The 27,465-nt window shown below is 37.4% G+C and overlaps 4 protein-coding genes across 14 annotated transcripts; 3 read left to right on the top strand and 1 right to left on the bottom strand.

Moving 5' to 3' along the window:
• LOC120016070 (chaperone protein DnaJ-like) lies at nucleotides 1-7,856 on the top strand. Of its 11 annotated transcripts, none has more exons than XM_038868655.1 (9): nucleotides 10-102; nucleotides 216-294; nucleotides 2,029-2,148; nucleotides 2,239-2,449; nucleotides 5,394-6,186; nucleotides 6,291-6,364; nucleotides 6,457-6,507; nucleotides 7,261-7,541; nucleotides 7,578-7,856. In XM_038868655.1, exons 5-8 carry the CDS (start codon nucleotides 5,688-5,690, stop codon nucleotides 7,501-7,503), a joined length of 867 nt encoding a protein of 288 aa, XP_038724583.1. In that variant the 5' UTR covers nucleotides 10-102; nucleotides 216-294; nucleotides 2,029-2,148; nucleotides 2,239-2,449; nucleotides 5,394-5,687; the 3' UTR covers nucleotides 7,504-7,541; nucleotides 7,578-7,856. The 11 variants fall into 11 exon arrangements, with proteins under 11 accessions (XP_038724662.1, XP_038724583.1, XP_038724645.1 ...); XM_038868725.1 differs by having other exon boundaries at nucleotides 20-102; nucleotides 5,394-6,005; nucleotides 6,099-6,186; nucleotides 7,261-7,856; XM_038868734.1 differs by lacking the exon at nucleotides 7,578-7,856 and having other exon boundaries at nucleotides 1-102; nucleotides 7,200-7,336.
• A 1,729-nt stretch (nucleotides 7,857-9,585) lies between these two features.
• LOC120016133 (chitin-binding lectin 1-like) lies at nucleotides 9,586-10,397 on the top strand. The gene has a single exon (XM_038868758.1). The coding sequence runs from the start codon at nucleotides 9,709-9,711 to the stop codon at nucleotides 10,141-10,143; it is 435 nt and encodes a 144-aa protein (XP_038724686.1). The 5' UTR covers nucleotides 9,586-9,708; the 3' UTR covers nucleotides 10,144-10,397.
• Nucleotides 10,398-14,670: 4,273 nt separating this feature from the next.
• On the top strand, nucleotides 14,671-15,352 carry LOC120016123 (extensin-like). Its single transcript, XM_038868747.1, has one exon. The coding sequence runs from the start codon at nucleotides 14,835-14,837 to the stop codon at nucleotides 15,273-15,275; it is 441 nt and encodes a 146-aa protein (XP_038724675.1). The 5' UTR covers nucleotides 14,671-14,834; the 3' UTR covers nucleotides 15,276-15,352.
• Nucleotides 15,353-20,419: 5,067 nt separating this feature from the next.
• LOC120005654 (auxin efflux carrier component 7-like) lies at nucleotides 20,420-24,727 on the bottom strand. Its single transcript, XM_038855420.1, has 6 exons — nucleotides 23,197-24,727; nucleotides 22,788-23,085; nucleotides 22,282-22,367; nucleotides 21,472-21,629; nucleotides 21,285-21,361; nucleotides 20,420-21,031 (listed from the first exon to the last, which is right to left on the bottom strand). The coding sequence occupies exons 1-6, from the start codon at nucleotides 24,431-24,433 to the stop codon at nucleotides 20,965-20,967; spliced, it is 1,923 nt and encodes a 640-aa protein (XP_038711348.1). The 5' UTR covers nucleotides 24,434-24,727; the 3' UTR covers nucleotides 20,420-20,964.
• Between the last annotated feature and the right edge of the window lie 2,738 nt (nucleotides 24,728-27,465).

Here is a 27,465-nt window from a genome sequence, read left to right as displayed (position 1 = left end):
GCTCTATCATCTTATCTCTATAAAAATAGGCCTGCTCTCACACCAAGTACACAAGACCATTCTCATGGAGCTTTGGACATATATATAAGATAGACCTTTTGGGTACTTTCTTCTTCTTCTCCTTTGTGCGGGCCAAGTTTGTGATTTGTATATTTGTTTGAGATTGATAGAGTATTATCTATGTTAATATAATTAATTTTTTTGATTGTTTTCAGGCTGTTCTTCCATAGATGATTAATTGTTTAGAGACTAGTTCCTTAACAAGATGGGGATCATCATCATATATATGAACGGGTGAGTGAATTCCATGCTAAGTTTTATCAGATGATTAGTCTTTTGCATATTAACCTTTGTTTCGTTGTCTGTTCGACCTTGAATATATATATACACACATACATATATCCATTATAAGAACTCAAGAAAATCAAGGAGGGTTTCGGTAAAATGATTTTAAGAAAGTAGAACAATTAGGTTGATCAAGTTCCATAACTCTTGCGATCGCATAGACATTATGCTTTTGACCTCTCCCTCCGGCCTCTATTTTTCTTACATCATCAAATCAAATCATGATGATGCACATGTTTTCAATGTAGACATGCTGCGTCGATGTCAATTGCAATAAGAAGAAAGTTGATTTCATGTGCACGTGTTACATTCATATATATAATATATATATATATATGTATGTATGTATGTATGTATATGTGCATGATCAGTATTCATATATTCAGTTTATGCTTTACTTGTTTTGTTTTAAACCTTTGAGGATCCAGATAAAACTCTCGTAGCTGGACCTCATTTTGTTTCTTTCTTCTTTTTGGAAAATTTTCACTTCAATGAGTCTTTAATTAAGCTGCACATATACATAGTAAGAACCATAGGTTGGTCCATCTCTTTACTCTTACAGGCCTCCCAAAATTTAGGGATCTACTTTTGTCTGTCAAATGGCTAGCTAGCTAGCTCATACAATAATCAATACATCACACACAAACACACATAAATATATACAAGGGAGTCCACCAGTCATTTGTAATATTGTATTGTTTCTCCAAGGATTTCTGTGGGAGGCCAGTACAAAGAGAAGGATTTCTATGGGAGGCCAGTACAAAGAGAGAAAGAAGAGTGCTTTTTCTAACTCGCAAATCTTAGCCATTGGATCTCTTAAAGGGGTCGAGATTTAAAATTTTTTACAGAAATTCTAGCCAAAAACCCATCTAAGTTCTATATATCCAATCACATATTTCTTGATTTTTCATACTTACTCTCTCTTCTGAATTATGGATCTTCAACAGATATACTCTGGCTAGGTTGTAGAACACTTGTCAGTTGATTAAATGTGGCCCCTATTAAGGCTGAATATTGCTTACACTCTGACTAGGTTGTAGAACACTCGTCAGTTGATAAAATGTGGCCCCTACCAAGGGTGAATATTGCTTTTCGTTTATTTTGGCAGTTTTTTACTAGGAGTCAAAACATCAACTGTCGACTCTGAAAAAGTAGTGTCTGGAGTTTGGACAAATTAAAGGACTTTCCTTCGATTTTATAAGATAAAAGGGCACCTTCAATTAGCTACAGGGTAGTCGTAGACTTATAAGGTCCTTTTCTGGTCCTAACAATATTATCGCTCCACAAACAGCCACCGAGTACTAGTACAATTGTGTTTTGTGCTAGCCTATGGTCTTAGCTAACAGTACTGCGATCGATAAACAGCCACCGGCATTAAGTGCTATTACTTGTATGGTATGTTTCGCTGTTTCTAGGCAATGCGTTCAATCCTTCTCCACCTTTTAGGGATCGTCATTCATTCCACAATGTGCCACATCATCCTTTGAAAACTGTCAAATACTACAAACATATGTTCATGTAAATATTGTTAAAAAAAGTGGGTAAATAAGTTAATTTCAAGGTCGAACAGGATAGCGAATGTGAGGTATGAAGCAAGGGACTGTTCATTTGACATGGCTTTTGCACGGAAATCAACACCCACACCACACTCCTGATGGTCTCTCATGTTTTTGTTTTTATTAGAAGATATAATCTATTAATAAGAAGCACATAGGCAGCACAACAATTGAGAGATCGATGAGACCCATTCATGGATCCAACATGTTACTTCTTCTTTAACCTTCATTCGAAGACCAAAATCAGGTGCGCTCTCTCTCTCGATCGATCTATCTTAAATTCTTAATTAATTAACGGAATATCTAAAACCCAAATAAATCTCATCATTCGAGCTAGCCAAGATTTTGACCACTGGAGGTGCATGGTCGTTGCATGTTTTGTTAAAGTTCTTCTTCTTCTTCTTGAGATCAACGTGTGTCAGATTGGGTGAGTGAATTCCATGCTATCCGTGTCAAGTGAGCAGTCCCTTGCAGATTGATCTTTGTTTCGTTGTCTGTTCGACCCTGAACCCCTTTTTCCTGATTGCTGCAGTGCTTGCAAATTAAAGGTGAGTGAATTCCATGCTGTTTGTAATAATTAGAGTGCAAGGAATCAAGAGTCTTCAATAAATGCCAATCACAAAACATAGTGAAGGGACCCACAACTTTTTTGCATATATTTTCGAAACATAGCTATTGCAATATTGTCACATAGTTGAGTTTTTTTCTTTTATTTATTAATCATTTTCGTTTTTCATTATGTATATATACATGTGTTGCTAACTAGGGCTATAATAAGAAAGTGCAGGCTATACAGTCAACAAATTGGGGCACCTTTTAAGTTAATAACTTTATTAAATAGGTTATTGGGTTTGTCAAATAGACTACTTATGAAACCTAGAAAAGAAGAAACCAAAAATCTTTGCTAAAAGAAAGTTAAATGATGAATTAACTATAGGGCCGCCCACATTACTCTTCCACACACGGATTTATATTTATGCATAGTCTTGTTATTTAGTGGCTTAAGGTAATGGTTATGGATTCATCAGCTGACCATGTGTAATAAACACTATCTTACCTAATTTTGTAAACTTAAAATACTAATTCCAATAGAAAAAATTCAGACTCCAAAACACATTTATGTTATTTCCCTAATGTCCTAAGGGTACTAAACAACATTTCCCTATATATAATTGGCCGGAGTACTCTTATATTCTCTCTTCTTTTTTTTAATCAAATTAATACATGCATAGACACTATGCTAGGTTTCGTCGTTTTAGAACATCAACGTCTCAATTTATGAGAGAGAGAGAGGAGTTTTTGGCAGGGCTTCCTTGTTTGATATGTAACAATTGGAATATATTGATTATTGCCATGAAAATCTGGAGGAAAAAATAAAAACCCTAGACTCTTGTCTAGGTATCAAGGTCGAACATGACAGTGAAATTGAGGTATCATGTTGTAAATTCACACCCCCATACACACCAACAATATTTTCTGCTTTGGGTTGTTCGATTATCGTTAATACATCGGGTCCGCATGGCTTTCTTTCTCCTTAGGCCTAAGCAAGTGGCCTAAACCCAACTCACATGAGCCTAGAAAAAGGCCTTGTTGGAGGTTAGGAGTGGGATTGTCCTTATAAATAAGGCATTATATTAGTCCCACATCGGTAAGATGTGGGACAACATATCATGAGGTAGTGATTATTCACTTGACCGAGGTTTGCATGGAATTTAAAACCTCATGGATTCAGTTGTTTGACAAACTCCCGGTTTATGGAATTACCAAATATGTTAATTTCCAGGTTTGTTTCTCTCGACTCTCTCCCTTGTGTAGTTACTTCTCCTTTTTTTTTTGATAAAGAGGACGGTACCTCAAGATTTTATTAAAACCCTTACTTATGATGGAGGAATACCGAGGTTACAGACAAAAAAACCTTCAAGAAGGAAAAAAAAACAACAACAACAACATAAGCAGAAACAAAGGAACCAAAAACCAAAAGACAACTTCTAAAGAGGAAGCAATGACCGAAGAAAGAGAGTCTATATCAAATCCAAGCAACAAACTCTGAAAAACTCGATTAACCACTGATTTAGTTAGTTTATCCGCAACCATAATTGATTCCCTCCGGGAATGGAAAAACAAACAATTGTTGAAATGACTTTTCAATACCTCAATAGCATTTCAAGCTTGAAGCAGTTTCCAAGGGACATTTGAATTAATATTTAACCAGCTGAAACCTTTTGTCAAATCTGACTCTACAACAAGATTCACATTTTCCTTCTCAGGCCACAACAAACTAATCTCCATGGCTTTTTGGATAGTCTTCAATTCTAGCAAGAAATCAGACTCCAGAGTACTCTACACAAGAACCACATCAAACTATTTCTGGAAACCAAGCCACAAGATAGTCTCTTATTTCAATTCCTTTCTTTGCCAGGCAGTCAGCCACATGATTGGCTTCCCTCCAAATATGGTTAAAAGTGACTGGAGGTAGGGTTTGCAGATAGTTGTTAATAACATTGAAATCCTAGTCAAGCTTCCAAGGATTGCTAGAGTCATTCTTAAGCCAAGAAGTAGAATTTAGAGAGTCTGATTGTATGATTATATTACCCCTTTCTGATACTTCATATTTAGCAGACAATTCCAAAGCTTTTCTAATAGCTTTAATTTCAGCTCCATTTGCATCCGGAGATTCCACAGAGCCTGAAAAAATGCAAATGAATTTTCCCTGACTATCCCTTAAGACACCACCAACACCTGCTGTGTTCCCTTGAAAGGATCCATCAGTATTCCATTTAAGAAATCCAAGAGGAGGGGGAATCCAAAAAAATTAGCTCTGACAACTTTGCACAAACTTGATTTGAACTTCAACCCATCACTGGAAGTCATAATTTCTAAGCCACTATAAGGGAGGGGGATGTTGATAGCTTTAAGCCATAAGCCATACCTGATGAAAATTAGATAGAATATATTCTCCCAATCCAAATGATTATCCTTAAAAACCATCTTGTTTCTCTTTGTCCATAGGGTACAAAGTTGATTTGAACTTCTCCTTAAAACATGCTGCATGTACGCATGCATGCATGCGTTTTCTTTCATTTCTTTATTGGAAGATGATGATAAAACATCTAAATAATCCACCTATGTGCATGCTTTAGGGCTTAATTTGTGAGTCCCACCCATTTTTTATTGAACGAAGGTGGGAGACAAAAAGTATATTAAACATCTCACCACTTCAATTAACACTCTCTCTATATTTAATATGTTCTTGGTCTTATACCAATCAATAGTCAAACGAATGATCGAATGAACGTCATTCAATGAGATGAGGGGACTCCGTAATTTGTGTAAATTAAAAGAGTCCACAATTTAAATTTAATAACTTGAGAGGTTTGATAAAAAAAATTTTGAGAGGTATGTCATAACATGTCACACTTTTAATTGTGCCAAGCCCAAAATCCCATCGGATGTGCATTGCAATGTCTTCATACTGTGTACACTGCACTGCAGGTAAAAACAAAATGGGCCCAATTGAAATTCGGTCTTTCGGCCCAAACTCAAGCGGAGCCAACAATAAGTGAACCTAATATTTCGTTAACAATCACAGCCCGGCCGCGATCGGCCCAGTAAGGCCCAACTTGAACTACGTAATCTTTGCCCGGCTTGGTACGACCCATCGCTTCCTCATCCAACCGTCGTAAATATCTTCCATTCGCAGGGTACACGTGCCAGGACGACAAGAGGAATCTTCCCTTCATAGATTCATCACTTCCACGTGTTATTGCTTCCGGAACATTCCGGAACATGACTTATTCAGGTCTCTATCTCTCTCTGTATATCATCCTCCTCAGATATATGTTCTTTACAAATCAAGAAATTCATAGCCAATTACCACCGCCATTGGAGCTCTCTTTCGCTTTCGCGTCTTGTCTTTCAGAGTTCCATGCCATTCAATTAGTTCTCTGCTACATTCTCCAAAGCATATTTACCCAGTTTTCGAATTCAGTAGTGAAGGAGATGGAGTCTCGACAAGTGCCGTTGCCTTCTTATTATAGCATTCTTGGTGTCGGTATCGATTCTGCTGCGGATGATATAAGACACGCGTATCGTAAACTTGCTATGGTAATCAAATTTTCCTCTGTAGATCCCATGTTACAAACACTTAACGACGGAGAAGACGATTTTGATTATATGATTGTGTTGTTAATGTTGCAGCAATGGCATCCAGACCGATGGACCAGAACACCTTCTCTGTTGGGTGAGGCCAAGCAAAAATTCCAGCAAATTCAAGAGGCCTATTCAGGTAGTCGAGTTTCCTTACAAATTCAAAAGTCTTTGATCAAAAATTTCCATAAATCCATGGATTGGCTCCTGATCTTTTTTTTACGTGCTCTGTTAATGGGACAGTGTTATCAGACCAGAGGAAGAGGACCTTGTACGATGTGGGTTTATATGATCCTGATGAAGAAGAAGAGGATGAGGTTCGTAGTCATGAAAGTTGGAGTTGGGTATCTGATTTTCATTATGTTTTCGTCCGTTGTGTACTAAAGATTGGGCCTTTATCTCATTTTAGGGCTATGGTGATTTTTTAGAGGAAATGATGTCTCTCATGGCGCAGAACAAGGTATGCTGTAAGCTTTTCCTATAATCTTGTCCTGTTTGGAAGGTTATGACAAAGTATCTTGCATTCTGAATAGCTTATCTAAATCTTCACTTGCTGTTAACATCCTGCGGGTTTTTTTTTTTTAATGGCAAATTGTTCTATGGGTTGCTTCTGAACTCGCTTCTTTAATCTATGTATTCGTCTGAGGCATAATAAGAACAGCCAATATTCAATATTTTAGCATTTGTGCGTAGTAATTTAGTTTAAACTATAAAATTAGTCTATATAGTAACAAACGTATTAAAGTTGACCATTATGAACAAAGATCACTCAATGGCTTTTCGAAACTGCAACAGACTATAGCATACATTTGGAAGTTTAATGCTTAATGAGTGGGATCAAGATTTTCTCACGTAACCCAAGAGATCATAGTATACATTAATACATATTCAATGTGTTCATGTGTTTAAGTAGGAGAAGAATTGATGTATAAACTTAATGATGTCAAGGATACTTAAAGGAAAAGGAAAAGCAATCTATGTTTCTCCTCTCTTAGGATTTAACCAGATTAGCTACACAACTGTAAGGAATCCTTGATATTGTTCAAGTTGTATTTTGGACTTGCTAGATCCTTTTTTTAGATGGTTTCTTAATGGTTTTAGGCTCTCTTTTTTTCTCTGCCTTAATTTCTCTCATTAAAATGCTTTCACCAGTGCAATTGTCTCCGCCATTTCCGTTCTAGAAAAAGTTGAATGCTCTCTCAACTGTTTACAGGACAAGAAATACAGCATGGATGAGCTACAGACAATGCTGGTGGAAATAAGCGAAGGATTTGAGTTTTCCTGGTGGCCCTGTGGACCACCTGTCGTTAGAGATTCTAGTTACTCGGAGAGTATGCAATGGGATTCGGATTTTCAGATGGGGAGAAATCCAGAGGCGCCGAAATGGCATATGTGTGGAACAGGCAGCTGTCATTGCAGAAGACTCCAAAGCTTTGGCAATTCAGCCTTCCGATAGACGAGTAACTCTTCCTTTTGGGTTCCACGTTTTGGCAATTGAAGCATTAGGGTCATATATATTGTGATGAGATGTTGAAGTGGTGGGATATTTGTCATAATTAGAGAGTTTTTGATCATGCTGAAGATCATGAGAGGATTGAACACGAGCGTAAGGTTGAAATTGTTGCATAAAGATGCTTGATTGTTCTTGTCTTACATTTTTTTGTTTCTCTGTAGGGCCAGTTGAGATGGTTGTCGTGGGGCTTTGCTCTGCTGGGCCTAGGTCGTCTAATGAGAACTCTTCCTTCTCTTGTGGAACCATTGTTGTTCATTTTGACTTTTTTTCTTGGAATATGTCTCTCGTATTTTGTATTACATCTTTTAATTAATTAAACTAATCTCAGTTTATCAAAAAACAAAGAAGAGAAGGTTATAATTTATGTGCGTCTATGGGATATGTTTGTAGCTTCTTAGTGCAGGATTCGCACAAAATGAAGAAACGTTTCATGGAAAGTTCCAATTAAATATTATCAAGTTCACTGACTTGCTATGCATGTGCTGCTACCATGGGCCGGAAAACTCAATAGTAATTTCCGGTGAGCTTGAGATTACAAGCTATTCATGGGCCGGGCTTGGCATGATCCAGCTGGCGTAAGTTCAGATGACGAAGTGTGGATGTCTATGTGGGCTTTGTCCGCAAAGCCAGGTGAGCCATCAAATCGGCCCAACCGTTATTGGCGCATCCATAATTATGATCGATGATCAATTATTGATTATAACTAACTTGGTTTATACGAATGCGTCATATGGGGATGTTGATGGCTGACCAGACCTAATGCTTTCATAGAAAATGGGACGGTAGATTCCCACATTCCTAACCTTTTGCTTTTGCCTCTCTCTCTCTCTCTCTCTCCATTTCTTCAACTGGAACTGGATTTGCCGTGTTATTCGTCTTTGGTCTCCTCCATCCCATCCTCGTCAAGTGCTTTTTTGAGTTTTTCACGGTTAGTGTGTGCCAAATTGGGTGGCGGGGTCTATTGTAATTTGTTTTATAACATACCCCACTTTAATAAATATAAACCACTAATTTTTTTTAAAAAAATAAAATAAAATTATAAATGAGTTTTGATCGTGTTTATGAGTTAATTTTTTTTTTGTCTCAAACAAAAATCAAATTCATCACAAAATAAACATAGGATGTTTTGGGTCTATATTCAACCATTCACAATTTTCATATCTTTTTCATATTCAATTTGATTTTTGTTTGGGACAAAAAAAATATCGTTAAACACATAATCTTGATCAAAATATATCCATAATTTTTAAAAATAAATTTTTATAATGGCCTTAAGAGTCATTACAACGGGCCAAATTCTTCTAAATCTTATTGCTTAGACACATTCACACCATAACGTTCACTTTTCTCAAATTCAAGGCCCTGTATATGACTCCAAAAGGGAAAAAATACCCAATCACTTATGGAACTGGGCTTTACAGCCAATCTTTTAGAGCCCAATGTGTACAACTTTCATTGAAGAAGATAGACTCAATCAAGTGATCGAGTTGGAGTATAATGCAAAGTGAAATATAATTCGTGGGTTAGGCTGTCCAATGTTCCCTTTTATAAGTAACGTATATACGATTCCCTTATACGTAACTTTTTCATGCCACAAATTATGCCTCCTTCGGATGACACTACTATATCTTTATACCAAACAAACCCACCTAATAGAACCTGCCCTCATATAAACCCAATTGGAGGCCTAAATTCTCTACATTATACCCCAATTAGAGGCCTAATAGAACCTGCCCTCATATATATATATATATGCACACAGAAAATTTCAATAGATTACGTCTATAAAGTTTAGCAGCTGGTGTGGGCCCATAATTAGGACCGTCCACATGCAATTCGATTCCCTTGTTCATTGTAGAATAAGGCAACATCTTGTAGAATAAGGCAACGTCAATAGAAAAAAGTCTATATTAACAAGTTTTAAGTCATCACACTTTTTGCCTTCTAGTGGACCACTAAACACATTACCAAATAATACCCTTATTACTAGCCCTTCTCCCACTCTCCATGCACCTTATAACGTAACAAAGCCGCTCTCTCTTCCCCTTCAAATCAAATTTTCTCTCCACCATATACTCCCTCCCCCTCTCAAATCAACCAAACGAACAAACATCCACCACCGACTGTCTCCAAAATTGATCAGGAAAAATGCGAACTCGCAATAGTTTGGTGTTTCTAAGCACGTTATTCCTTGTGATCTTAACAATCAACGGCTCGGATTTGAGGAAGCTTGATGAAACCGGTGTGCCAGGTCCCACTGACGAGAAGTGTGAGCCTTGTGGTCAAACCTCTCCTCCTCCTCCACCACCCTCGCTACCACCACCATCTCCCTGTCCACCTCCACCTTCACTGCCGCCACCATCGCCGCCACCACCATCACTGCCTCCCCCGTCCCCCAAAAAGCCGCCATCGAGCAACTGCCCGCCGCCTCCGCCGCCTCCCTCTTATATATACATCACCGGTCCACCAGGAAATTTGTACCCTATTGACAATGATTTCGGTGGCGTCAACAGGAATTTGAAGGTGGGTTTGTCAGTTTTCATTGGGTGGGGATTATTATTGGGACTTTTGGGTTTCTCGTGAATCGTCGTATTATTATTATTGTTGTAAGATTTGGAATTAATTTCAGGGGCCATGAACATATATATTCAGGTCCAGATTATCATGTTAAGAGAGTCATTGTGGCCAAAAATTAGCAAGTTTTTTGGGCATCTAACTTCGTCCCTAGCTGTGTTTGTTTAAAATGTTCAATAATTCTAACGAGGATCATCTTTTGTTAGAATAGTTTTCTATCATCTTTGATCAGATTTATGTTGATTACTTGTTTTGTTTGATCACTACCATGTGTACTCTGTTTTTTTCGTCTCTGTTTTCAATTGCTATGAATACCACATGAAGAATATGTGGTCAGATTTAATTGAATTGATAAACAATAACCACACTAAGAATAAGTGGTCAGATTTAGTTGAATTGATAAACAATAATGTATATACTAATTATCCATGAATCCATATGGATCATCCACCATGTAACCCTTCAATTGCCGTCTGGATTTATAATTTAATGGGCCCAAAATGGATTTTTTTTATGATTCTTTTTTTTAAATGAAAAACTATACAAATTTATCATTTCGACATCGGATATGATTTAAATTGGAGTCATTAGACTTACATTCACATAAGTTTTTCACTTAATCATATGGGAAGTTGAGTTAAACGTGATGGGTATGGGACACGTGGCGGCATTGCAATTGCTTGAAGGAACAACCTTCTGTGCAATTTCCAAGACACGTGACATAGTGTTGGTAAATGCTAATCCCCTGCAGTGGAAGTTGAAAAGTGAAACAAAAGAGAGAAATCAGAAGAAGGATCTGCTACGATGTCAGTGCCTAATTCCCAATTCCGAACTCTGTAATCTATAAGACGTGTCAGTTTGGCAGTACATTCTCAGGATCAACTCCGGTTTCACCAAATGTAGGTCCCACTCTTCACCTGCTTTGCACGTCATCGATTCGTTGGTCATCTTGAAGGTGCAAGCTTAGGGTTAGGATGATCCCACCGAATCAATGAAATCATTATACGTTTAAGATTATATAAAGTTAAAACGTTCCGTTTTGTTTCATTAAAATACTAACAACAAGAGCTGACCTATGGTTAACAGGTCGAACTCTCAAATTCATATCTAATGATGCAGAAACCAAAAATAATCTGACATAGTGATGCGTTATAGACAAAATTTGACAAACTGATGTAACGCATCTCCCAAGTCATTTGAATGTGAATTATAGACTCTGTGGACTTATAGAACCCCGAATCCCCGGATTCATGATCATGGGAAACTGTAACTCTTCCTAAATAAATTTGGTAAAATATTAAGGTTGCTGTCTTAGTTTGTTTTTCTTAAGGGGGACACATTATTCCGAGCCAAGTAGTCAAGTATTATTATAATTAATTTGACTACACAACAAACTGATTTGACGTATTACGCTTCCCTTTCTCATTGTACAATTTTATGTGGTTAACAATATTATTGTTATTAGTTGTCCCAATTCAAATTTGTCCGAAACAAAACCTTTTTTTAAAAAATTTGATATATGTCCCCTTCAATCTCGTCACTTATCCCCATTGAATTCCAATTGATTGATAATTCTTTACGATGTTAATGTAACGTAACACATAGCATTGTTTCTCATTACATTCAAAAGGTAATCACATGCATCTATCTGCGATTCCTAATTTTACCCCTTTTTTTTAACAAAAAGCGACAATATAAAAATTTGTCATTTGAAGATCTTATATGAACCTAAACTCAAGTCGTTATACTCATACACATAGAAGTTTTCTACCTAACGGCATAATAAGTTGGGCCAAAATCTAGCTCGTGGCCATAAGAGAATTGCTTCAAGTTGGAATAGAACTCATGAATTTTCGAGTCCATACGATTTGACCCTTGAGAGATTCACCACTAAATTATCACCCAATAAGTTCCTAATTACTCTATAATCACTAAACTATCGATCCCATCTAGCTAGAGCCTGGAGATAAAACATTTGTATGATTGAAGTTGGAGTTGGAATATATCTTGGCTATAAAAACACTTCCAATAAGGTGCAATATATAATTCAACCAATGAATACCAAGTTTGGAAGACTTATATATATGTTGAATGGTTCCAATACTTATTATTGGTTGGTTAATTAGGTGACAATATATAATAGAGAGAACACAACATACAGCCTGTACTTGGACCTAAAGCCAAGAAAATAATAGAGGGTGGGTGAGAGAACTACACTGGATCTTGCACAAAATGAAGAACCAGAGAGGATATCAATTTGGATCAAATGATACCTAAAGGAACAGGGTTTCAGCTAAATCCAATACTACTTTCCCATATATGTTAGTCTTTTCTTTTTCTTAACGTTAAAGAGGAAAAAAGGAAAAAGAAAGATGGTCCTCCACCTAAGAGAAAATCAAAGAAGACAAAGGGAGAATTAATTCTTTTTTACTTTTTTATCAATTTGGGTTTTCAGAGCTTTTTGCCATTTTGATTCTCCTCCTTTTGAGCCCAAAAAAGGGGGAATATAAAAAAAGAAACCGTTGGAATTAATTAATATAATAACAATTTACAAAATACAAGCCAACAACATCCCAGCTTAGTTTACAAAGAGGTAATTGAGAATTGCGTACTTGAAATTAACCAAACTATGTAAAAAAATTCAGTGGGGATGGAATCAACTGTTAGCGATAACTAATACTGCTCCCATACGTCAAAATTAGATAATTAGTTTGGAAGACCTTTCCACCAACCCTCTGAATCACTACTTTAAGGCATAAGCAGCCCCAACCTACCGTTTAATTATTTACTTTTTTTCAACTTCTCTAGTACCCAAATTCAAGTATGTCTTGGACCAAACTAACAAAAGTATTATATATGTTTCTATGTTTATATATGTTTATACGTTTCATCATAGTATTAAAAAACCACTTCATCATAGTATAGTTGGTTATCTCTCCGGATTTAGGGGGTATGGTGTCCAAGATCGGTAGTTTAAACCAACCATGATTTTTCTTTGTCAAATCCTAGTTTCGTGGACTTATCCCACTTCCAAGCTAGCCCCTATCTGCACGGATTTCGACCCAATCTTATATGTCGTTAGTGTAGTATGGATTGTTCTTGCAATTCGAGATTCACGCTTAAACAAATATCAAAAGGACATGTTGGACTGAGTAATTTCTTAGTTAAAAATAAATAAAAACTTAGGCTCAAAACACATAAATTAAGGTCATGATGGGAACTTTTGTTTGGTTATGGCATTACGCGTCAATATCACTCTTATTTAAACTTTCCAGCTGGTGTGTCTTGTTATGATTTTCCTAATAGCTTCAGGAATCAAAGTTGTGAGGATTGAATCAGACTTCCAAAGTCAGCAAAATAAGTCATCATGTCTAGCTCTTTCGTTGATATTGTGAGGCAGACACTCCTTTGACAAGTATTAACATTTACAGTTTACTGTTTTTTGCATATTGGGTGTGCAATAGAAACATAATTAATTGTCCAATTTTGGTAGAAATTAAGTAGTGCATGCTGTCTACATACACATGGTTTAGGTAGCTCACTCTCAGTCTTCAATTACAAGTCAATTACATATATAGAGGATTTGTAGTGAAGATAGCTCAGTGCTCTCAATGTTTCTATAACAGAAGTTGTTGGGAGGTCAGGCTTTAGTATAAACGGAGCACAAACACCTGAAATAACTTTCGGTTGTGCCCGATAGCTTTTCTTGGATCGATGTATTTTTAGGTGTTTTGATGGTACGTGTTATGAAATGTTTTTATATTATTTGTTTTGGACTGTTTTAAATATCAGTTTTAGAATGATATGAGGGTCCCCATGGCCTGGGCGGATCTTGGTATTTGTGGGTTAGTCGCACGTAGCATGGCTCGATTTTGTGCTTGGAATTATATTCATGATTGAATTGTGACATGTATTGAGATGTATCATTGTCTCTGGAGTTTACCATAAAGAACAACGAAGAATTCTACTAATATGAAGAAAATTTACAAAAAAGATGAGCTCTTGACTTATTTAGTTCCTCGATCGACTTTACCACTGATTTTAAGCATAGAACATCAAACTAGGTCGATTGATCGACACTCCTAATCGATCGGTTGACTATGCCTCTGTCTGACTTCCACATCCTTCAATTCTTGAGCAAAACTTCACAACATGATCGTCCCCGTGGGGTAGTTTAGGCGGATCTTGGTATGTGTGGGTGAGGTACACGTATCCAGGTTCGATTTCGTGCTTGGGATTATATTCATGATGTAACTATGACATGTACTAGGACATACCACCATCTCCTAAATTTATCATGAGGGGTTGGGTCTCGGGATGGGCCGACTCTTGAGTGAGTTATTGTCAAGAAAGAAGAAGATATAAGCTTATATTTGGGAGTTTTGTTCCTATGGGTTGTGTTTATGAAATCCAAGGGCACACATCTAGAACAATCTCAAGGACGGGTGCATAAATACATTAGAACACAACCCAGCAAAACTAACGTACTCTAAAACCCCCATTTATGTGTTTTTTCCTCATCTTTTTCTTTTGGCGTTTTTTAGTCAATAACCCCAAAAAGACTAACACAACCCAAGTCCTCTAATAGGGACACCCCCAACAATTAAAGCTCACTCATTCTCAACAACTTCTACACTCAATTTCCTTTAATTTCACTTCTATCCTCTGTCTCTCTCTCTCACTCTCTCTTCACCCCAAACATGACGGCGAAATTATTCAACCTCTCTCTCTCCCTACTCTTCTTGACCTCAATTTTCAGCTTCACCGGCTCTGACGAAGTCTGCCCTTACCCCTGCTACCCACCACCCACAGGCACCGGCACCGGCACTCCGACAACTGAAACGCCGCCTGCCCCGGTGGCTCTGACACCTCCTTCCCCTTCAGGGTCGTCCTCTTACCCTCCACCGGGAGAATTCCCTCCTCCGAGTGGGAATCTACCATACTACCCCACACCTCCCTCCGGTGGTGGTAGTGGTTATTATGTGCCTCCACCTCCGGACCCAATCTTGCCCTACTTTCCATTCTATTACAGGAAACCTCCACACAAGACTGATGATGAATCTTCTGCTGCCTCTGTGGGAAGATCAATGGTCCTGATTTTGAGTCTAATGTTTTTGTCTACGTTTCTTCCATTGATGTAAGTCGGTGCAAGAAAATGTTAGCTGTCAGTATATAATTTTCATATGAGAATTTAAGTGTTCTAGGATTTACTCTTGAACCTTAATCTATCTATATATATATATATATATATATATATATATATATATATATATATATATATAATTATTAATGAGATCGAAATTCAAAAAGCTTTCTTGTATTTTGATTGTCTTGTTAGAGAAAAGCAGAGATTGGTAATGTGAATGTTATTATTTGTTAATTTGTCGGCCCTTTCATGATTTCATCATACATTTTGTCTTAGATTGATTATGTTTTGATTAGGATCTGGTATCCGCTTTATGACATCAATTATTTTGGATGAGAATGTAGTGGGCCCAAGTAGGCTTTCAACAATGGGCTCGAGGAACCTTCATGATTCCAAGTAGCTATCTTTACCTTCTTTTTTTGCCCTTTGCCTTTTGAAGTCGTCGTCCTCTTTTTCTTTCTCCTCATTTTGTATGGATGGATGGAAGGAAGGAAGGGAAAATAAAACAAATACTGTTTGTGAGACGAAGATTCATGTGCCTTGGGTTTATCATGTAACGTGAAGTTTAATGGTGCCCTGTTTTGAAAATTGAGTGGGATCGGATGAGAAGTAGAAGAAAGAGGTAAGAGAGATTTTGGGCCCAATCCACTTAAGATATTGTCCACGCTCTGGAGTTGAGGCTCTTGTGACTTTGTCCTTCAAAAACTAGCCAAATGTTTGAAGATAGACCTAAGCTTTTAAACCACAATATCGGTGCTTACCAAACCGATCGGGGACATTTTTAAGTCTTAAATTTTTTATAAAAAACTTACATTCATTCATGGCATTTGATGCCTCCTAGGCTTCTCCATCAAACCAAAACATGATGGAAGTACACCAAGACGGTTTTATAAAGCACACCACTAACATATACAACTCTAAAAAAAATGTATGGTGGCTCTTAATGTGGAGGAACTATAGAAGGGGCCTCTGACTAATTAATTGACAAATACTAATCAAGGGATGTTTTAGTGAGGTGGCTATTCATGCTTAGTTAATGATTGATTTGGTAGTTGGTTTTTGGTAACAATCTTCTACCCAAAGGCAGACTACTAGGCTGTAAACAGATTTCTGATTATGATAGTATACTGTGGAGTTTGTATGTATTGATGCTTTTGGATTGTATGCAGTCTACAGGTGCCGGGGAGCCGCTGTAAATAAAATTACAGCAGCTCCTGCTGTAGCAATTTTGAGCATCTATATATTATTTTTAAAAATAACAAAAAAATTATATGTTTGTAGTATTTTGTTTAACGAATCCAACGATATATTTTTTGTTTGAAACAAAAATCAAATTCAACGTGAAAAAGACATGGAAAGTTTTAAGTTTATATCCAACGGTTCATAATTGTGATGTCATTTTTATGTTAAAATTTGATTTTTGTTTCGTACAAATGATATATCGTTGGATTCGTATAAACGATCAAAATACAAATATAATTTTTTTGAAATTTAAAAAAATTTACTTGAGACTATAATGAATTTACAGTGTGAGTTACTGTAAAAAAAACTACAACAGCCCTCTCTCACCCGCCGTCTACCCGGACAATTCTTTCTGAACCTAGAAATAGAATACCCTTCTTTTCAACTTAGAAAAGCCCAATGACGTAAACGAGGCCTGTTAAAATGTAGCTCATTTGGGCCTCTCTTTGATACACGAATCTAACAGAGAACAAAACAACCCACAAACTAGGCCCAAAAGCAATAGTCCAGGATAAGGGCCTAATGATGGATTAAGACCCAATTAGTTTCCCTTTTGAGGCCGAGTTGCATAAATTCAAAAGGGCCGAATAGCTTTGAAGAGACGCATCACTCATCTCAAACTATTTCACAGTAAGATGTCCTGCTGGATTGGATTGTAATGAGTGAGAAAGAGAAGTTTCTCTCTTGCTTGCACTGTCTCCTTGAACTGCCAACCCAAATTCATGGTCCCAACCCCCATTGTTGGTCCGTGGTTCACCCGACATTGATCATGACTTCTCACTATCACTCGCACAAACTCCTTAATTAGTTTTTGTTTGCATGTATTCATTCTCTTCTGAGCCACGGAATTTATTACTTTTGGTTCATTCCCCCTACTTGCACCAAACTTCAATTCCCTAAACTCTAATTACAAACCCCAATAAAAAAAAAATAAAAAAATAGAGCTATTTTGACCTTATCGGAAATTCTGATCCACTGAAAATTTTCACCTGAATAATCTCTTTTGGTATGAAATTTATAGATGTGCAGTGTAATTATTACATATATATATATATATATATATATATATTCACTATTTAATTATTTATAACCAATAATTTAACAGTGGATTGCATGATGAGATGAATCCAGCCAGCCACCAAAATTAGAAGCAATAATTAGGTCCCCCCATGCATGTCATGTGCAGTACTTGAGAATGAAGCCACGCACACGAGGACACTACGTACCATGTGCTTCTTTCTCTTGCCCTACTACGCCCCTACTCATTTTTATTTATTCCAACTAGTTGGATTGGCGTCACTGAATTTACTACCCAAGAATGTGTGTGTAGGGTTCTAAAAGTTGATTTTTTTAATCGATAATAGCGACATATAAATTTATTATTTAGACATCTTATATAATCTTGAACTTGGCCATCAAGACAACAGGCAAATAAATTTTTCATTTAATGACGATGTAAGTTGTGTTAAAATCCAGTACGCGAAAGCAAGAGTATTGCTCACAGTAAAAATCGAACTAAGGACATGTCCATGTATACAGTTTGATCTTATAAAGATTTATCACTAGCGTATCACCCAATTGATTCTAAAAACCGAACTTTAAAGTGCAATAATATATACGACATTTCAATTACCCATTCCATCAATTGTAGGGACAATTAGTTCATGCAGCAACTCGCCATATCCACACAAATTATTGCTAGGTAGAAATGGTAGTAGGACCCAAAATTGGGGGTCCATGTATAACTTGGTATTCTCTGAATAATACAGGAAGTACGTACAAAATCCACAACATGCATCGTCAACCAAACGACTGCTACCCTTTATTTTTGGTGGATCCTATCCTAATTTTTTTTTTTTATGAGGGAAGGGGTTGGAGCTCGAATTTGGGGTTCGGGATATCGTACGACTCAACTCGTCAACTGAGTTACTCGGGGTTCGTTATCTAACCTTTTTCTTTGTGTTGCTTACACCTCCACAATTACATTAATACCACACTATGTTTGGTTTCAATCAAACCCACCTTATTATTCACATGATCACGGTATGGGCTTCCACATGAGTCTGGACCAACTATTGCCTTTTGCCACGAGTGGGTCGTACGATATTATCTTATGTCCAGATGTCTATATCTTAACCAGACAGTCATTATCGATTGCCAGCATAAATATAGATCAACTGATAAAAACAACTAACCAAGCAAGATCACAAGATCAGGTAAGTTGAGCAGATGAATTGTGGGAATTAGAGAGGATGGAGACATGTATACTATTACTAAAATAATAGAAAGTTTTTTGTTTTGCTTGTCTTGCTTGTGCTACAACTTGGTACTTGGAGAAACGACTAGAAACCAACTATGTTGTTCAATTCTTTTACAGGGCACGTGAAAATTATTATTTGAAGAAGTGCTTATGGTCGGATCCTGACTTTTTATATGTTTGTTTGGGTATGCTTTTCTTGTAAAAGATGCAGGAAACCAAGATCGACAATTCAACGTGTTAACATGATTAAATCTCACGTCATTTTGACATAATCCAGTTGAATAGTTTATAAGGAAAGTTCAACTGTTCACACATCATCAAAGCCTTCTTGGGTTCAACCATTAAGCGAAACGAGTGAGAAGCCGATTTATTCAAAATGAACTGTTAAACTCAAAATAGATAATAATGTTGATTTATTTGAGTTCAAAATTTCAACACAATAGTATTAATTAGTTTTCATATGTAGGATTTTCAACACTTGAAGTTGGGCTCAAATGCCCAAACCAACGACTCTTTCTAGGTGTGGTGGGTCCAATTAGGGCTCAAATTCCCAAATCAAATTAAATAGCATTGAAATTAGAAGCACACGTGGGGGCGGAGAAGGCTTTTGTTTCAATCTCCCTACAATCCCACGTGAGATGGTAGTAGCCGAGATAAGTTAAGTGTCCCATTATACGAAGAGCCATCGCATCCTAGAGGGGGCATGTTGGTCAGGTCTTATAACTTTAATGTCCAAATTAACACAAAGCTAGGGTTTGGTAACAAATTATGAGTTTAATGGAGTCAATGGGTGCATGTGTGTCCGAGGCTTTCATGTGATGCGTATGTCCCCCTCAAATGGTACAATGGGAGGCCTTAGGGTTGGCAATTTGACGGCCAAAATGGTGCAATTTATTGATCATAATGACATAATGTGGTGTAATCATTCTACTTTGTAAAAAAGCTTGAAATTGTTGACCAGCTCACTAGTCTGACTAGAGTGGTAGTCCAATTGGCTAAGAGAGTAGTAGCTAGAGTAGGGTTGTGGGCACAACAATGGTTAAAAAGCAAAATTAGGCTAGCTACTTTTGACTCATTCATTCAACTTTTCTTTTATAAGTCTCTTTCTACTTAACCAAAATGGGCTCTATGCGAAGTACAATTCCCACTAACCATAAAGACTAATTGCTTTCAAGGATCCCACAATACAAAACCCATCCTCAGCCTTTAATTTCTCCATGCATTATTTGCTTAAAAAAAGTGGTCTTTTTTTTTTTTTGATAAGTAAAAAAAGTGGTCTCTGAACTTTGAAGAAATAGGTCTATGTCTCAAATCAAAAGTTCCATTTTTCAAAAACATAAAGACTAATTCTCAACACTATAATCCCGTATCGGTTTGACCATTAAAAAATAAAACTTTACAGATCCAATATATCCATAATGAATTGATAAATTCAAAAAAGTCAATGTTCTTAGTGTGTTTAGGATTTGAATTTCAACACTTTCAAAGATCCCACAACACAGTCCCTCCTCGATCTTTTCTCCTTGCATTATTTGCTTTATTTACTTTCTTTTTTTTTTAAAAAAGTCGTCTTGAAGAGATAGGTTTCTGTTTCAAATGAGAAGTTACATCATTGATTTATGTATTAACAATGTGAGTGGCTCACTAATGATCCCCCTTTTTTCCCTCATGATTACAAAATCAAAAAGAAAGAAAGACCACAGACGCAAATAATTGCTGGATTACGGACAATCAAAACCAACACTAAATAACATCAAAAAGGATATTTTAGAAGGGGAAAAAAAAGTACACTGCTTAAGAAAACCCAGTCTCCCTTTCTTGATCTCCATCTTCAATTGATTAATTAATGGCCTCTCCATTGTCTTTGACTTCCATCCTCCATTTTATAAAGGGAATTGAGTTTGTTTGTTAATCTTCCCTTGTTTTCCTCCTTATGGTCTCCCATTTTAGGCCTTAAAGGACCTTCGATTGTTTAAAAATTGAGTAGACTATGTCTTCTTCTAATGGGGGCATGCATGATCCTCACGTCAGGGCTCCAAGAAATCTGGAACTTAAAATCCTCTCCCGGGAAATCCTCATGTTTACAATAGACATAATTCGGTGCGGTCAGTACTCATGCAATCCAAATACTATAAACATTGATTGAATCTTTCTTCCCCTCCATTTTCCAGGCATTCTGCTTTTACACTCCAAGTGCTATGTAGTAAACTAGAGTAATTGGCAACGCTATTAACATCCCAAATATTACCCTGCAAAATCATAATCCAAATATTTTGTTATTAGAAAACGAAAATGGTAAGGACCCGAGTGTTTTTTTGTCATAGTTATTCTAAATGTTGAGATGGACGCACATGATCCATGTAAAATTGTTTACCCCACATAATCCATGCGATATCGTGCGTGTTCATCTCAACTATTAGGATATTTAGGACAAAAATTGTTGATTAAAAAAAATACTAATCAAAGAATTTCTTGTTACTATGTTATAGAGATTTTACTTACGCAGTGTTAAGGATGGCTGGGTGAACATTGTATTCTTTCGCGAACACAAATGGAACAATTCCTTGTGGGAGTGCAGCCTATAATAGTAGTTTAGGTAAAGAATAAATCAAATTAATTATTTGATTATTTATGCCAACAGTAATGCATATTTATATATAGATTAAGACATATGTATATGTATATATACCTGCACAATTGCTATACGTAGGAGGTCACCGCGCAACCCAACTGCAACTGAAGCCACAGCCATCACGGCGGGCCCAGTGAGGAATCGGACTGCCATGGCGAAAACAGCGACCGTGTTCCCACAGGCGATCATTTTGGGCTGTAAAGCCATGAAAATACCTGATACCATTTTTATTTTCGACCAACCGAATCAGGACCATTGAAAAATAATCAAAAACCATAAATTTCAACTACCTTTCACTAAAATGGGCCGAAAACAGCATCTATCTATCTATCTTAACCAATGGCTACCGACCCCGGAGTCTGGACCATAAAAGCGACAGCCCCCTTAACTGGGCCCACATGTCGGCTACTCAATCAAATTCGGAAAAAAGATGAAATCCGGATGGCTCTTAGTTGTCCACCCATAAAAATATTCAAAATGATAAAAATCTCAATAGTTGGTATCCGATTATCTCAATTGTTGAGTTGGACGTAAATAATTCAAATGAATTGAATTCGTGCACTCCATATGTCCCACACGAAGTACATAAAATGATGTGTGTACAACTCAACAAGCTGTGATAATTGGGATACCAATTATTGAAATCCCTATCATATTCGTACAAAGATGGCTAGAAAGAACAACTCCCTAAATCACTCCAACTTGTTGTTATCATAAATTTTCTATCTTTTGAGAGTCTTTCACAATTAAAAGCCCAATCTTAGATTGATAAGAGAATGTTGAGTGAATGAATAATAGACAGTGAAAGGCTTAAATGCTGGCTGGCATCAATAATTTGCAACAACTATGAGTCTTATGACTACTCACCTAAGCTGAACATAGCCATTCCAAGCCCGGCATCGGACAGTATGGAGATTGAATTATCTATTATTTTAGGCATAGATACATGCCACCTGCAACCACATTCCAGACACTAAAAATCAACCCCATCAACAATAATATAATTTTGATAATAGCTATGAAAGAAAATTCACTTCAGTGTATGATTGGATGGGGTTGGGAGGGGTTCAGGGAATAGGGTTAGGTCCCAACCCCAGGCTTGCAACCATATGTGGGGGTGTTCGGAGAGATTCACGAATCCTTCCGAATCCAACAATTATGATATGAATCTCAACAGTTGATTTCTCCGTTATCTCAGATACTGAGTTATATGCATAGTATCATGTGAGGCTTGTGAAGCATACGAACTCAGTTGAATCTTGTTCGTCTAACTCAACAACTAAGATAACTAAGATATCAACTGTTGAGATCTTCATCATTTACGCCTTATCAATCCAAAATTTAACTTCAGTCATTTTGATTTTGGGGCTTACCGGAAACAAATCAAGGACCAAACAAGGCCGATGAGGCTAGAGTACGTGTTTGGATTGCGGATTAGTTTGCGCCAAACCATGATTAGGATCAGACGAGTCATCACATTCGCCGGAGGCATTTGTTTCACGGCACCAGATTCTTGTGCTCCGTCGACTTTTGGATGCAGCTCTGCAGTTGAGCTGGACCCCAGTTTATTGAGTCCAGTGGGTCCCATTTTCTCCCTGTCGTCTTCCCCATCTCCTCCTTTTCCAGCAAAGCTCAAGCCCTCACCAACAAATTCTCCATTTGCAGGGATAGCTTCGTAACATCAACAAATTTTCAAAATCAGAGTAAAAAGCGACCGGAATTCACATGAAACCAATAATTAATAAATTAACTAATTAACTGGTTCGATAATTTAAATTATACCCTTAGTTTCCCCGTTTGGTGGATGATCAGCGACCAACATCCTGATCTCCTTGGCGCCCTGATCGGACCGTCCAGATTGCTCGGAGGCTCCGAAATCAGGACCACCGAATACGTGGAGCCCGCCAGCTCCCTCCGATACTGGAGACGCACTTGAGCTCCAAACAAACATGTGAAGCTCTTTAGCGTCATGGTTTGCTTTGATATTTTGCTGCGCCGGCGGCTGCTGCTGGTTTTTAGTGTTTTTACTGACTGCACAAGCGAATTCCGGGTTCGGGGCTGGGTAATTTGTGGGTACCGTCTGTGCCGGGTAAAAGCCGAAGCGAGGTGAAGTTATTGTAGCCATTGGGGTTTCTTCGAAATTGGACTGTCTCGGCGTCGGTCCTCTAGATGACTGGACGGAGTACACGTCCGCCGCTCCGAGATTGGATTGCCTGCCAGGGAATCCTTGTACGTTCATCATTGAGTAGAAGTCTGAATTGTTGAAATTCGAACCTCTCGGTGTCGGATTTCTAGACGAACTCAAGCTGTAAATCTCCGCTCCCGTGAGATTCGACGGACGAGGAGAAAATGCAGAGAGCGAACACGGCCCCAGAGACCGCCTTGACGCGTTTGATTTCCTAACTGTGACATGTAGCTTCCCGTCGTCGCCAATCTCAGCATCGGTTTCCAAGAAGTCCCGCCCGTCGAGCGATACAACATCGGAATCCACCTTGAAGGAGACAATTGATGCTGCTGTCTCCGGAAACTGTTCCATGATCAACATCTTTGCTCCTCTGTACTCGAAGAGAAAGAGGAGGAGAGTGTACCAGATGATACACTGCAGCACAACTATCTGAACCATCAGGCTCCCGGAATATTTTCCGTACATGGCGATTAGAAGTGGAATTCCCATAACCAGCGTGTTTGGGAGGGTAGACAAGGAGAAGACAGTGATCATCCATTCTAGGCTGCCGTTCCTGGTGAAATTAGTCCAGATACCAAGAAAAAACAGCATGATGACCTTCTGCAGTGTGTCCGCAGCGATGAAGCGGAAATTCATGGCGTAGGGATCATTTGTGGAGATAAAGTGGAAGGAGAGGAGAGGGACAGCGAAGATGGCAACGAATCTGTTGATGCCAGAGCACTGGTCAGGACTGAAAATCTTCCACCAGCGGACGGAACCGTAGGCCAAGATCATGGCCACATAAAGAGGAATCACCGCCGTCAAGACGGTGTAGAGATCTTTCCAGCTAATCATCTGTAGAGGCTGTTGTTAACAGTTACGTGTTCCTTCAAGATCTAATGGCAGGGGAAGGGGAATGACATTGGAGAGTAAATTAGGCAGAAGAGAAAGGGCAAAATGGGAAGGAAGAATAAACCGTTATGTAACTAACTTTGGGGGAATATGTCCTCTGCACAGCCGCTGCCCCTTACAGGTACTACTGATGAAGGCTAGAGAGAGAATATAGTTTCACAGGAGGAGCAAGTACTCATGAATAGATACATATATATACATATATAGGCCAGCAACTGAGAGAGAGAGAAAGAGGAGGTAGCGGATATATACTTGCGTAGCACGTACAAACTAAAGAGTGTGTCAGTGTGAGATGAGGAGGTAACTAGGGTTAGGAAGTGACTGCCTGTGCTGGTTACTTTAATGAAACATTGGTTAACAGTACAGTATAGAATATAGTTGTGCGCAGATGGATTGAAATGGCATGTGAGTATGAGTTATTGAGTGACGTGATATTAGGGCCTTCCCTTTCTTTTTTTCTCAAAAAGTTCAAATTTACTGTACTGGAATTTTGACAAATGGAAGCTCAAGGGTTGAAATTGGGTATGTGTCCTCCACACTAAGACATGGACACCTCACTAGTTGGTATTTGATCACCTCCAAAACTTGTTCCATCTTGGTAACGTATCAGGTGGTAGGATTGACGTTAGAAAGTGTCTTTACAGATGATCTGTACAATAGAACATGTGAGCTATAGGGGGTCCAAATATTTTCTCGAAAAACCTTTCCGATGCTCAAGTAAGTATGTTATCATTGGAGAAGTGCTCAATATTTGGAGTGCACGCTCTCTCTCCCCCAAGTAACTATTAAGAGTGTATGGTTTAAGTGTTCAAGATGCTTTAGTTGGTGTTGGAGGTCCCCCTTTATATGAGTTGAAAAATTCTGATTTTGGTAGAAGTATATTTCTTATTTTCCTCATTCTTTGGTGGATTTACAGTAGGTTGAATCTCATCCTGATTCATTTCCTAAGTGGAATTGGTTTCTTCAGGACTTAAAGTTTCCCTTGAAAATTGGTCACTTGGGACTTCCTAGGATGTATGCTCGAAGGGTCATCTCGGTCTTGCCTAGATGCTCTCTTCTCAATTACCATGCTTTGTGTAAGCTCCTCGAAATATTTTCTTCGCGGATGGGCATCTCGGCTCTGCCTTGGTCAGCGGTCAAGGTAGCTCATCCATCGACATGCTCCTCGATATCTTGTGCCACATGTCAAGATTACAGTGCATATAATTTTGACATCATCAATATTGATCGAATCATAATATTTGTTGGTTTATACAAGTTAACAAAGAGAAATACGCATGATATTGGTTGAGGATATCAAAGATGTGAGAGATTCAAAACCTTTGACAATCACAATGCACCAATTTTTCTACTGACAGACTCTCAAGGTGTTGAAAAAGATCATCAGAAAATGATCAATAGGGCTATAGGGAGTCATATTCAGTTTGACCGACAAAACAAACAATAATTGGTCGGTCAAAGTTTCTTACGTGGAATCAAAATTCTTACCTCCCTATATTAACAATGACATGCACTTGGAAGTTAATAAGATGTTCAGTCAAATGTTCAATTTCACTACAGTTCCTCTATTCTCAACAGTTTTGTGGATGATGATGTTACGCCTAATGAAGCATATAAACCGATTTATAGTCTGTTCACAATAATCTATACTTGACTACCTTGAATCTCTCTGTGTCACACCATATAGACTCATGAGATCCGAAGTTTGATTCCCACTCAAAACAATTTTTTTTTGCGGCCACGTACTGAGTTTTGATTGAACTTATCCTATCATCATGTAAAAAATTTATGTGCGAGCGGGGCTTACGACCTGAGTTTAGACTCATATTGAATGTTCAAAGGATAAATTAGTGTAGTGTCATTTTCGGTTAAAAAAAAAAATCTTGACTCATTTCTATTTTAATATGTATCGACAATGAATCAAACATGAATCTTTATTTGTTGTGTTAGAATGATGAACAGGAATTAAACATGTGAAGAAGACAATATATGATAGTTGGATTTCTGATTAGTCAAATCTCTCTAGAGAAGAAGAGAACAAACAAACAAGCTATGATCTATTGATCTGGGTTATCCATCTCAATATAAACAATCACATTCGCGTACCTAAAATATCCTCTCAGTCCCCTTGAAAAGAAAACATTGCATGATTGAGAATATATATGTGTGTGTATGTATGTATGCATGCATGTATATGTATGTGTATATACATATATGTACGTATGTATTTTTATCATCTCACATAATTAGCTTCTCTATGTTTTAAGACAACCGTCATATAATGATTTATCCTCTAGCTTCTAATTACATATTCTAGTTCTGTCAACTAAGTCAAAGATAAATTACTTACTGTCAATTCTAAATCAAGTGATGACGTCATTCTGCATCTGCAGTTCTTATGACGTGCCCAACCTTACAAACTACCATACAAAATACATGGAGGCATAAATTCTGGATATTAATTAATTAATTAATCCCTTTTGGCCTTAAACACAATAAGTCTTTGTAAAGTCCACCCTTGTAAAAGAATCCAACTAAATTCTGGATAGTTAATAAATAATTAATCCTTTTTCGCCTTAAAACAATACTTTGTAAAGTCCACCTTTTGTAAAAGAATCCAATTAAACTCTGGATATTTATTAATTAATTAATCCCTTTTGGCCATAAAACAGCAAGTCTTTTGTAAATTCCACTTTTTTTTTTTTTTAATACTGTTGAGAAATGTTCTTTTCATTGAAATCAAATATTGAACATACATATGTATAATCCAGTCGATTGCCAAACGAACCACCTCTTGTTGGTCTTTGTAAAGTCCACCTTTGTAAAATAATCCAATTAAACTCTGGATGTTTAATAATTAATTAATCAATTTTCGCCTTAAAACAAAATTAATTGTAAAGTCCAAATTTGTATAAGAATCCAATTAAACTCTGGATATTTATTAATTAATTAATCCCTTTTTGCCTTAAAACGGT

Source organism: Tripterygium wilfordii, chromosome 2, assembly GCF_013401445.1.
Source record: "Tripterygium wilfordii isolate XIE 37 chromosome 2, ASM1340144v1, whole genome shotgun sequence".
In the NCBI taxonomy this organism is placed as follows: Eukaryota; Viridiplantae; Streptophyta; class Magnoliopsida; order Celastrales; family Celastraceae; genus Tripterygium; species Tripterygium wilfordii.
The sequence above is the reverse complement of the archived record's forward strand: the minus strand, read 5'-3'. Positions and strand labels throughout refer to the sequence as shown.

Excerpts from the sequence above, each read along its gene's own strand:
- LOC120016070 (XM_038868655.1), top strand. The coding sequence starts at position 5,688 with ATGACTTATTCAGGTCTCTATCTCTCTCTGTATATCATCCTCCTCAGA. Across the intron at positions 6,187-6,290 it reads AATTCAAGAGGCCTATTCAG|TGTTATCAGACCAGAGGAAG; the intron begins GTAGTCGAGTTT and ends TTAATGGGACAG. Across the intron at positions 6,365-6,456 it reads ATGAAGAAGAAGAGGATGAG|GGCTATGGTGATTTTTTAGA; the intron begins GTTCGTAGTCAT and ends ATCTCATTTTAG.
- LOC120016133 (XM_038868758.1), top strand. The coding sequence starts at position 9,709 with ATGCGAACTCGCAATAGTTTGGTGTTTCTAAGCACGTTATTCCTTGTG.
- LOC120016123 (XM_038868747.1), top strand. The coding sequence starts at position 14,835 with ATGACGGCGAAATTATTCAACCTCTCTCTCTCCCTACTCTTCTTGACC.
- LOC120005654 (XM_038855420.1), bottom strand. The coding sequence starts at position 24,433 with ATGATTAGCTGGAAAGATCTCTACACCGTCTTGACGGCGGTGATTCCT. Across the intron at positions 23,086-23,196 it reads ACCAAACGGGGAAACTAAGG|CTATCCCTGCAAATGGAGAA; the intron begins GTATAATTTAAA and ends GATGTTACGAAG. Across the intron at positions 21,362-21,471 it reads TACGTATAGCAATTGTGCAG|GCTGCACTCCCACAAGGAAT; the intron begins GTATATATACAT and ends CTACTATTATAG.